Source organism: Rhincodon typus, chromosome 36, assembly GCF_021869965.1.
Source record: "Rhincodon typus isolate 14 chromosome 36, sRhiTyp1.1, whole genome shotgun sequence".
NCBI lineage: Eukaryota > Metazoa > Chordata > Chondrichthyes > Orectolobiformes > Rhincodontidae > Rhincodon > Rhincodon typus.
In genome coordinates, this window is record NC_063367.1 from 18,994,459 (window position 1) to 19,005,675 (window position 11,217).

The following is an 11,217-nucleotide window of genomic DNA, read 5'->3' on the forward strand; positions in this document are numbered from 1 at the left end:
CCTTCTCTCTCCCCCACCTTCTCTCTCTCTCCCCGTCTCTCTCTCTCCCCGTCTCTCTCTCACCCTCCCTCTCTCTCACTCTCACTGCCCCCCTCTCACTCTCACTCCCCGCCTTCTCTCTCTCTCTCTCCCCCACCTCGATTCCTCCCCACATTGATTTCTCGCCCCCGCACCCAAGATTCCTTACATTGATTGGTTTTGAAATCCAATGACTTGAGTTGACAACAAAGTGAGAAATGGTAAATACTTCTGGTGTTGGGAGAGACGTGGTTACTGGTCAGGGAAACTAAACTCTCCCACTCTTCAAATGTGCCTTGGAATCGTCAACCTCTGCCTCGATAGCCTGAACCAGCTGACAATTTCACATTGCACTCTAACAATACCACCTCCAACAACATAACACCCTCCCCACTGAAAGCAGTTTCTCAAATGAGATCACATGCTCAACTCTTGCAATATGAATCCAGAGGTTCCAATTTGAGTGCTGCCATCTAAGCCAAGTCAGTTCAAAGATGGGCGGGAGCAATCTTGTGTTTTTTTTCTCGTGAGACATGGGTGTCACTGGTTGGCCAGCATTTATTACCCAGTCCTCGTTACCCGTGAGAAGGTGATGGTGAGCTGCCTTCTTCATAGCTGTGGTCTATATGCTGTTGGTTGACCCACAATGCCCTAACGGAGGGAATTCCAGGATTTTGACCCAGTGACAGTGAGGGAACGGTGATATATTTCCAAGTCAGGATGGGGAGTGGCTTGGAGGGGAACTTGCAGGGGACTGGTGTTCCATGTATTTGCTGCCCTTGTCCCTCTCGATGGAAGTGGTCATGGATTTGAAAGGTGCTGCCTGAGGATTGTTGGTGAATTGCTGCAGTGCATCTTTTGGATGGCACACACTGCCGCTATTAAGCATCTGTGGTGAAGGAAGTGGATGTTTGTGGAAGTGGTGCCAGTCAAGCGGGCTGCTTTGTCCTGGATGGTGTCAAGCTTCTTCAGTGTTGGAGCTGCACCCATCCAGGCAAGTGGGGAGTATTCCATCACACTCCAGTGACATTGCTTTGTAGATGGTGGACAGGCTTTGAGGAGTCAGGAGGTGAGTTACTTGCTGCGGGATTCCTACCCTTTGTGCCCCTCTGTATATTTTGCCAGCAGCCATTACTGCAGAGTGAGTTGGGACTGGTGTGTTTGTATCCAACTTGGGGTGGACTGAGGGTTTGAGAGAAGTTCAGGAGAATCTCACTGGGAGATCACCAGATCACTCTAACTTCCAAAATCCATGTGGTACAGTTGGGTATAACTGGCAAAACGTTGGCGTTGATCCCATAATCTGAAACTCGCAAATGCAAGTGAGGCAAATGTGGGAATATGTGGTAAGAAGTGGACCTGAGAGTTCCTTAGCCTGTGGCCCTGGGCCTTAGAACTGTGAATCCAGAATGTACCCGAGTCTAGCTATTTTTCAGATATCGTAATAATCTACAGTGCAACCATTTAACTTTACACATCCTAACAACCACTTTGACATACTGCGTTGAACTCGTAATGTTATATACTTGTGGTATCTATTCACATGCAGGAACCTGTTCTCTGCAAACAAAGCAATATGTTCAAGCCTTGCAGCTTTTTGGGAATTACCTGGGAGTTTGGGGAGCCTGTAGCTTCCCCATTGGTTGAAGTGTTGCCATGGCGAAAGCAGTCAGGGCCCTTTTTACCCTGTTGTTGTATGGGTGGCTGCAATGGGTTGAAATCTGGCATTTTTACATTAATTCTGATGAGTGCAAGATGAAAAGCTTCGAGAACAAGTCGTGCCCTTCAGCAATATTTCGCACATTCTTTTTGGTTTTTCTGCAGTTGTGTGCCACAATCTTTTTAGTCTCTCTTTTATTAACACTCTTGAGATCTCTGCTCTGCAGAGTGTTCTTTCTCTTTCCACATCCTCCCACTATGAATTATAGACTTCTCACTCCATCCATTCTTCTCCCTGTGCTTTCTGACGGTCTATAACCTTACCTCAGCCATCCTTTTCGCCTTGCGATCTATAGGCTTCTGATTGTTTCAGACATCTGTAGCGATATGTTGAATTAGGCAGCAAAACACTTAAGTGAAGATTTTGGTGGGAATCTGCAATATAGTACGAGCATCAATTTCCACATTTCCCTTCTGGGTCGTTTCCCTGTTCTGAAATCACCACCCTACTGAGGAAGAACTTAGCTCTGTCAGTTTAACCAAGCTGTTTGGATGTGCTATGACATACCTCCTGGGCCAGATGGGAATTGAACCTGGTCCTCCTAGCCCAGAGATCCATACCATTGATTGCACTACGAGAACCCTTGAATTGAAATTTCACCTGCTGCTGAGGTGAGGTTCAAAGTTGGACCCTTACGTGTGTTTCTGGATTTCTGGTCTACACCATTGCCACATCTTGAGATACTTTCTAATCAACCTGTTCAGAGATGACGCATTTCTGGAGCACGTGGATCTTGAATGTGGGCCTCCTGGATCAGAGACAGGGACACTACCACTGCATCATAACAGCCCCACCAGAACTCCGTTCTTAAATACAAATGTCTAATGAACATCACTTACTCTCTAGCAACTCTGGAGCTGATCTGTTTGAACCTTGCAGGGTCCTGCATTTCTAACCCTGTCTATCCAGAGATCCGCACCCAAATTGATTTTTCCTGGTCTTTTCCCCTCCAAGATTCCATTGTTGTTGCCGTCTGGCATTCTGAGGAACTACTCCTGAGCACTTTGACAATGAAAGGCAGCACCGCTCCCACTCTCCCTCGCGTGGCGCAGCATGTGGCATGGGCACGGAACTGGGAAGGCTGCCCACTCCATGTGAAGCCAGTGTTGACCCACACACAGACAAGAAAAGACATGAAACTAAAACAGAGAGTGAGACTGGGAAAAGAAGATCCTGGCAGCTTGCTCTCTAATTGGGCAGTCAATTTGCCAAAACCCTTGCATAAATCTTGATTGCATTTGTCTCTCTGTGTGTAGTCACTGGGGGACACTGAAACTAATTGAATAGCTGTCAGGACAAATGAAATGGCTGTGAAAAATGGACCCCACATAATTCAATTGTTCCCATCGTACTCTCCTTTCTCACTCCAGGAAAACCCCTCCTTGGAAGCAGGTTTGTGCTTTCAATATTCCACAACTGCTCAAACCTTGCAACATCCTTTACTGATTACTCAAATGTTGGGTATTAAACTCCTGCTCACTACTCGGTTTAATTTAGATTCAATAACGTTTGTTTGAATTACATGCAATCGATATTTTTACTAAATGTCCTAATTTACTATTTCTTTTACTATTCAGCCTGTTTGAGATTGGCTTCACATCTTGCACCCTTTGTAGACTTTAGCTCAGTAAAAAGTCTGCTATCCGTACCCTAACTTGTACTAAATCATGGGGTCATACAGCATGGAAACAGACCCTTCGATCCAACTCATCCATGCCGACCAGGTATGCTAAACTGAACTAGTTCCATTTTCCAGTCTAAACCCTTCCTATTCATGTACTCATCCAAATGCCTTTTAGATGTTGTAACTATGCCTGCCTCTATCATTTCCTTTGGCAGTTCATTCCGTACATGCACCACCCTCTGCATTAAGAAGTTGCCCCTCAGATCCGTTTTAAATCTTTCTCCTCTCACCTTAAACCTATGCCCTCTGGTTTTGAACGCACCCATCCCAGGGAAAAGACCTTGGCTATTCACCCTATATATGCCCCTCATGATTTTATAAACCTCAGCGTCCAACGCTCCGGAGAGAAAAGTCCCAGCCTAACCAACTTCTCCTTATAACTCAAGCCCTCCAATCCCGGCAACATCCTTTTTAATCTTCTTTCTGCATCCTTTCTAGTTTAACAACATCCTTCCTCTAGCAGGGTGAGCAGAATTGTACGCTGCATTCCAAAAGTGGTCTTAACAATGTTTTGTACATGATGTTCCAACTCCTCAATGCTGTGACCGATGAAGGCAAGTGTGCCAATCCACCTCTGTGCCCTCTCTCCCACCTTGGTTCCCAATGCCCCAAGTTTAAAACTCATCCTCTAGTTCAAATTCTTTCATAGCCTTAGCTTTTTTGAACATCTCCAGCCCTGCTCCTGACCCTCTGCAAATTTCTGCCAGCCTTCAAGCCTGGCCTCCTTTTGCCTCCTGTACCTCCTCCGCTCCTGCACCTGGTAGTTTACTGAGCTTCCCACCACTCTGTGCTCTTGAATTCCCTCCCTAAACCCCTCTTCCGTGTCAGGAATCTCCTTCAAACCCACCTCTTCGATCAATTTCCTGGTCAACCCCCGCTATTTCTGTCCTCAGTTCTGTGCCAATGTTTTTTCGCACATTCACGTTTCTGCAAAGGAAAGGTGTCTCTCAGTTATTGTTTAAGAAAGTTCATCATTCCCAATGCTGAAATCATGAGCCACTGTTTGAGGAAGGGGAAAGTATTCAGGATTTGCACAGCACCTTGTGTGGGAGAAAGCTGTCTTGCTTCATTCCTGAAAGGCTGAGCTCTGAGTTAAGAAAAATCGTCAAATATTGGCCCAGCTTCAGAGTTCCTGATGAGACTGATTAGAAGTTTATAAGGTTTAGTACACTGTGCAAGAGGGGCCATTGGATTTTGACCTGGCAATGATTAAGGTACAACTACTATATTCCAAAATCAGGCTGGTGTGTGTGTCTCGGAATTGGCGATGTGTGCTGGTTACCCTGCCCCATCTTGGTGGGAGCGATTATATGTTCGAGAGGTGTTGTCAAAGGGGCACTGAATGACTGCAGCGCATTTTGTAGACCGTACACACTGCTGCTACTGAGCGCTGGTGGTGGAGGCAGGGAATGGTGTTTGCTATCCTGCTATAGGAGAGCTATTGTGAAACTTGAAAGGGTTCAGAAAAGATCTACAAGGATGTTGTCGGGTTTGGAGCGTTTGGGATATAGGGAGAGGCTGAATAGGCTGGGGCTATTTTCCCTGGAGCGTAGGACGCTGAGGGGTGACCTTATAGAGGTTTATAAAATCATGAGGGGCATGGATAGGGTGATTGTCAAAGTCCTTTCCCCCCAGGGGAAGGGAATCCAAAACTAGAGGGCATAGGTTTAAAGTGAGAGGGGAAAGATTTAAGAGGGGCAACTTTTTCAGAGAGATATTTATGGGATAAGCTACCAGAGGAAGTGGTGGAGCCTGGTACCATTGCAACATTTAAATGGCATCTGAATGCGTATGTGAATTGGACCGGTTTAGAGGGATATGGGCCAAATGCTGGCAAATAGGACTAGATTAATTTAGGATATCTGGTCGGCATGGACAAGTTGGACCGAAGGGTCTTGTTTCTGTGCTAAGCATCTCTATTTCTGTGCTGTACATCTCTATGACTCTAATCAGTTATGTTCTCATCCTGTTATAAACCGAGCCACATGTGTTTCTCACTCAAATTAGCAGAACTTGCATTGTAGGCACCGAATATCAGGTTTGGAGCTGTCACCCTCTCTGGTTGGCAGGACCTGATACCAGCTGCCTGAAATCCCTCGCAGCTGATAGTTCCGGGCACCTGCCTGAACAGTGCTCCATGCCAAGCACAGCTAACATATAGGGCATCTTTTAAATTCATTTCATGCAGAGCAATTAATGTGTTTGAGTGATTGTGCTGGAGAATAAGAGTGGTGCACAATGCACTGTTTAACTTGCTTGTAATTAGGGTGAAGGATTGTTGAAATTAGGAATGCAAAGAAAGCTATTTGGTCAGGTAAGGTCTTCAGTTGTAAATCCTTATTTCTCTCGCGCTCGGAGAGTGTTTCCTGAAAGAACATTGATGAAGATGAAATATGAAAAATTGTTTTCTCTTCAGTCATTTGTTTTCTTTCATCTGTTCAGGATGATGATTCATGTCGGGTGCTAGCTTTAACATGTTACTGTGTGAGAGATTTCCTGTGAATGTTGGCACGTTCCCAGGGATACCCTGTAAGATGTAGGAGCAGAAGTAGGCCATTCAGCCCATCAGGTCTGCTCCATTATTCAATGAGATCATGGCTGTTCTGACGATCCTCAACTCCGTTTTCCTGCCTTTTCCCCCTAATCTTTGATTCCACTGACTGATTGAAACTCTGTCTATCTCAGCCTTGAATATACTGAACAACCCAACCATAACAGCAGTCTTTTTGGTAGAATTCCACAGATTCACTGCCCTTTGAGAGAAGTAATTCCTCCTCATCTCTGTTTTATATGGAGTTTGGAGTATTGTGTGCAGTTTTGTTCACCATACTACCAGCAGGATGTGGAAGCTTTGGAGAGAGTGCAGAGAAAGTTCACCAGGATGTTGCCTGGTCTCCGGGGCATTGACTATGAGGAAAGGTTAAAAAGACTGGGATTGTTTTCATTGGAAAGACGGCGACTGAGAGGAGACCTGATAGATGTCTACAAAATTATGACAGACATAGATAGGGTGGATAGTCAGAGGCTTTTTTCCAGGGTTGAAGTTTCAATTACAAGGGGGCACAGGTTCAAGGTCAGAGGGGGAAAGTTTAAGGGAGATGTGCGAGGGAAGTGGTAGCAGCCTGGAATGCACTACCAGAAGAGGTGGTGGAAGTGGGCACATTGAAGACATTTAAGAGGCACCGAGGTGGGTACATGAATAGGGAGGGAATAGAGGGATACGGATCGAAAAATGGCAGGTTTGTTTTTAGATTATTTAGGGCATGATGGTCGGCACAGGCTTGGAGGGCCGAAGGACCTGTTCCTGTGCTGTACTTTTTCACTTGTTCATTTACTCATATGAGCCACCCCTCGTTTTGGTCCTAGACTCTCTGGAGACCCTGTGACTATTAATGCAGTCTTGAGAACCTCCTGAGACAATTGGTGCAGCCTTAGGAACCAATGTCATGAGCCTTACGAATGTTGATGTTCCGAGAGACTTGGGGGTGTACTTGCATGAGAAACACGCAGATACAACAAACAGTTAAGAGGTGAACAGCATGTTGGCTTTTAATGCAAGGGGTTTGAAATTCAAGAATGAGGAAGTCTTGCCACAATTGTACAGAGCTTTCACAAGACAAAACCTGGAGCACAGATTTTGTCTCCAAACTTGAGGATATGTCCATCTCGGGGAATGGTATAGCAAAGGGTAGATGGATCAGTTTCTGTGTTGAAAGGCTAAATAAGTTGGGGATGTATTCTCTGGCACTCAGAGAAATGAGAGATGATCTAATTGAAATGTAGAAAGTTCTGAAGGGGACATTGAGAGATTGGTTTGCTGGCTGGGAAATGAGCTGTGTCTCCAGAATCAGAGAGCGAGCATTAAGGACTGAGATGAAGAGAAATAGCTTCACTCAAAGGCTTGTGAATCTCAAGGATTTTCTACCTCACCGAGATATATTCCATCATGTGTCTAGAGGCCTACAGTGCTGAAAGAAAGGCCCTTTGGCCCATCAAGTCTGCATCAGTCAAAAACCACCAACTAACAATTCTAACCCGCTTTACCAGCAATTGGATCTTCATCGTTAAATAAATTTAAGGCTGGCCTCAACAGATTTTTTGGCATCGATGGGTATGGGGAAAGAGTGGAAATATGGAATTGAAGCCCAAGATCAGCCCTGATCATTATTGAATGGGGGAGCAGGCATGATGGGCAGAATGGTCTACTTCTCCTGTTTCTAATGTTCAGATCTTCTAATGCAGCTTCTGATTCATCCCCGGGAGAACCTGTTTTAATACTGGTGCGTTCCTGAGGCACTCTCTTAAATTATTGGTGCACTCCTGAGATGTGGCCTGCTGACGCAACACTTTGACTCAATTTCAAGGAACTTCCAATGGATATTCACTCCCTTCAAAGCAACCTGAACAATTCCTGTTATATTTCTATGAAATCCCCTTTAATATAGGTACTTTCCTGCAGACCCACTGCCATGAATAGTGATACACCCCTGGCAGGGGAGGCACTGCCGATGGTCCAAAGGACTCAATCAATAGATGCTTCTCTAATCGCCATTGCTGGTGGCAGTAATTGAAGGGATAGAATTGAGTCTCTTGTACATTAACAGCATTGGTGTAAGTGAATTCTTTCCTGTTGTAGAATTGACTGAACAAAACAATTGGTATCAATTTACACTCAAATATTGACCAGTTACATGGTCAAAAATAGATTAAGTCCAAAGTAAAGTACTTCATATTTGCAGTCAGACACTTCATTTGAATTAGCTGTGGAATTTATGATAAAGTAATAGAACGCTGAGCTGTAAGTGGGAATTCTATAATGTGGCAGCTATTCTGATGTTGCAGTAACAAAAGAGGACAGATTGTCGAAAGAATGTGAATTTGCAGGTATATTGACTCTACCGTGTTCAGCTTGTGTGAGAGCTCTCCAGATCCCTGCCTTTAAGGAGTCTGATCTTCAACTTGTATCAACTGCCTTGGGAATTTCCCACCAACTTCCCTTTCTGTTGCTCTGCAGCAAGACATGCAATGGAGGTCAGGGTGTCCCATCATTCATAGCAGTGCTGAAAGCACCCCTTCCACCCCATTTAAAACCACAGCCCTGGAGAGATCTACAACACTGTTTCTATTCTGATGGGATCAGCTCACATCCATTGCTGCTTCTTGACCTCCAGGTAGTGAGAAACATGTGCAAATTATGTGGCTGTTGGGGATGGGGGGCTAGGGAGGGAGAGAGAGAGAGAGAGAAAAAGAAAAAAATGAGAAGTTCCTGAATGTGATTGCTTAACCATCTGTACATTGCTAGATAAAGCCACATGTAGTCTCCTGGCAGGAACTGGTTACCATGTGGTTGTGATATCTCCTATGGTTGGATAGCCATCCGTTGCCCCTCATCAAAAGGTCAATGCCAAGGATTGGTAAATGAGTGGTAAGCGTGTATGTGCTGTACCCTGAAGAGAGTCCAGCTCTTCAAGAGAGGCGGGCAGAAAAGATTTGGGTCTCAACCTGTTAAAGATGTGATTTATGGTATTTTCTGCACATCTACTGTACTCTGCTAATTGTACGTAGGAAGGGTCATTAATAACCTACATTACCATGGTGTATAGGTTATGTTTGGATGATGAATTGTGTGTGCAAATGCACTGTATTAATGATTGTATCAGGTAAATACCCTGGGGCACAATTGAAGCAATAACGCACTGTATGCTAAAAGCACATAGTCTAAATGTAACTTTAAAGTTTAATTATGCAGGCTGCAGTGTTAAAGGCCATTCAGTTTTGATGTATGAATGACCTCGTTCTCCATTTCTGGAAGGTGAGGCTTATAGCTAATTAATGAGGGAGCAGGCAGCCCTGAGCTTAAATTGGTTCTGTTTTTCCCTTGTGCAGTTTTCAGCCTGTTTGATTATTCACTATCACCTGGTTACAGGAAAAAAGCCTCTGGTCTAATTGGGGCTCCCAATCCCAGCCCTAACTGCGCCTTCTCTCCACTGTGCCATTATTTATCATCTCAAGTCCATTGCTGAGGGAATTATGCTGACATTTCTCTTCCTAAACTTTTGGTGGATTCTCGTTGCTTCACTTACCCCTTGGCATCGCAAAACCTGACTCTAGCGACAGGGAGAGATCCCTCTAGAGGGACTTTGGGCTGCACAGTTCCTGGAGGCGTCTTGAGTCACATTTTAGAGGCAGTGAGTCTAGATGTCCTGCTCGAGATGCAGTGGAGGGCTGGTGCATCCCAGCTCAGCAAATTGTTGTTGTGTCATTGCTGCAGGCGACCAAGGGATGTAACATAAGAAAGGGAGCGAGAGGGGCTCTGGAGATGAGACGGAGTACAAACAATGCAAGAATGTGAAGTAAGTGCTCCAGAAGCAGGAGGCCGCGGTCTCAGGATATGGGGGTGGGCCATTTAGGGCTGAGATGAGGAGGAATGTCTTCACCCAGAGAGTGGGGAGCCTCTCTGCCACAGAAAGCAGTCGAGTCCAAAACATTGAATGTTTTCAGGGAGGAGATATTGCTTAGGGCTAAAGGGACCAAGGGGAGAAAGGTGGAAAAGGTATTGAGTTGGATGATTGAAGGGGTGAATGGCCTACTCTGTGATTTTCTAAGATGATTGGTTAAAGTTTTTTGATTAGCTAAGGGCCCTATCTGCATTTTTAAAAGTTTCTTTCATAGAATGTAGGTGTCTGGTCACAGCAGAATAGTGGGAGAGACCTGGCAGCCCAAATATGACGTCCTCCTGCCTCTGTTCCTGACCTTTTTAAAACCAATGTCCCTCTCTGTTCAGAGTCTGCCAGGTACTTCCCTAGGCTCAGGAGTTTCTCTTGTTGTGTTGCTAAGAGTTTTCAGGTTTTGTTAACAATCTCCTGATGTCACACAGAGATACGCCGGAGAGGATCGAAGGATGCATCCAGCAGATCGCTGCCGCTGTACGACACTCCATACGAGCCGGTGGAGAACGGCGGACAGTCCGACACGGAGATGTCCCACCGCCTACGAGAGAGTCGCCTCCCAGAAGATGATGAGCGGCCGCCGGGAGAATACGACCAGCCCTGGGAATGGAAGAAGGATCGAATCTCCAAGGCGTTTGCAGGTAGCTGTGTTTCCTACTTAATGGCAAAGTCATAACAAAATTCTCATTTTGTCCTCACTGGATACCAACCTCAGGAGGGAATAGTTCACCCTGGGCTCCAACTCCATGAGCTCTGGGCCCTTTCAGTCTCCCTTCTCCACTCCCTGGCCAGTATTCCTCAGTGTAGCTGCTCCAGAGCGATACCAACAATCGCACAGACCATCAGCAACGGGGAGACTAACCTCACCAGGCCAGGGAACATGAATTTGGTTACTGTGTTCTGGATTGCCCTCCAGTGAGAGGTCACTCTGCAATGTGAGCTGAGAAATGTGGGGAGTGTAAGGTGCTGAGCGAGGAATGGGTGACTTTGGCCCAATGGTTCCCAAATCTCTCCAGCATCCAGGGTTTTCCGCACCTTGTGCCTGGGTCTGTTGTAGACTCCTTTGTAGACATTGATTGCTGTGATTCTTCGATAACTCCCATTTTCAATGTATCGGGATGGGGGAGAATGAACCCAATGTTGTTCCCTGTTCCTATTGCCTCCCTTTCTCCTGGAATTATATCCATGGACCTTTTAGATTGTTACGGCTTTGTCCTACACTGTTCAATGTGTTCATCCAGTGACAAAAACAGTGACAGAGCTACTAGTGATTAATTAGAAAGGGAGGAGTGGGAGACGGAGAGAGGGGCAGAACTGAGTGAGGGAGAAGTGGGAGATGGAGAGAG

At 45.6% G+C, this 11,217-nt stretch overlaps 1 protein-coding gene across 2 annotated transcripts in view; it reads left to right on the forward strand.

Moving 5' to 3' along the window:
* Positions 1–11,217, forward strand: part of zgc:158464 (uncharacterized protein LOC791139 homolog) — a 135,850-nt gene that overhangs the window by 70,337 nt on the left and 54,296 nt on the right. For both annotated transcript variants that reach the window (XM_048617145.1, XM_048617144.1), the window contains exon 3: positions 10,300–10,512. In XM_048617145.1, coding sequence (XP_048473102.1) covers positions 10,300–10,512 — 213 coding nt within the window. The remainder of the gene's footprint in view (positions 1–10,299; positions 10,513–11,217) is intronic.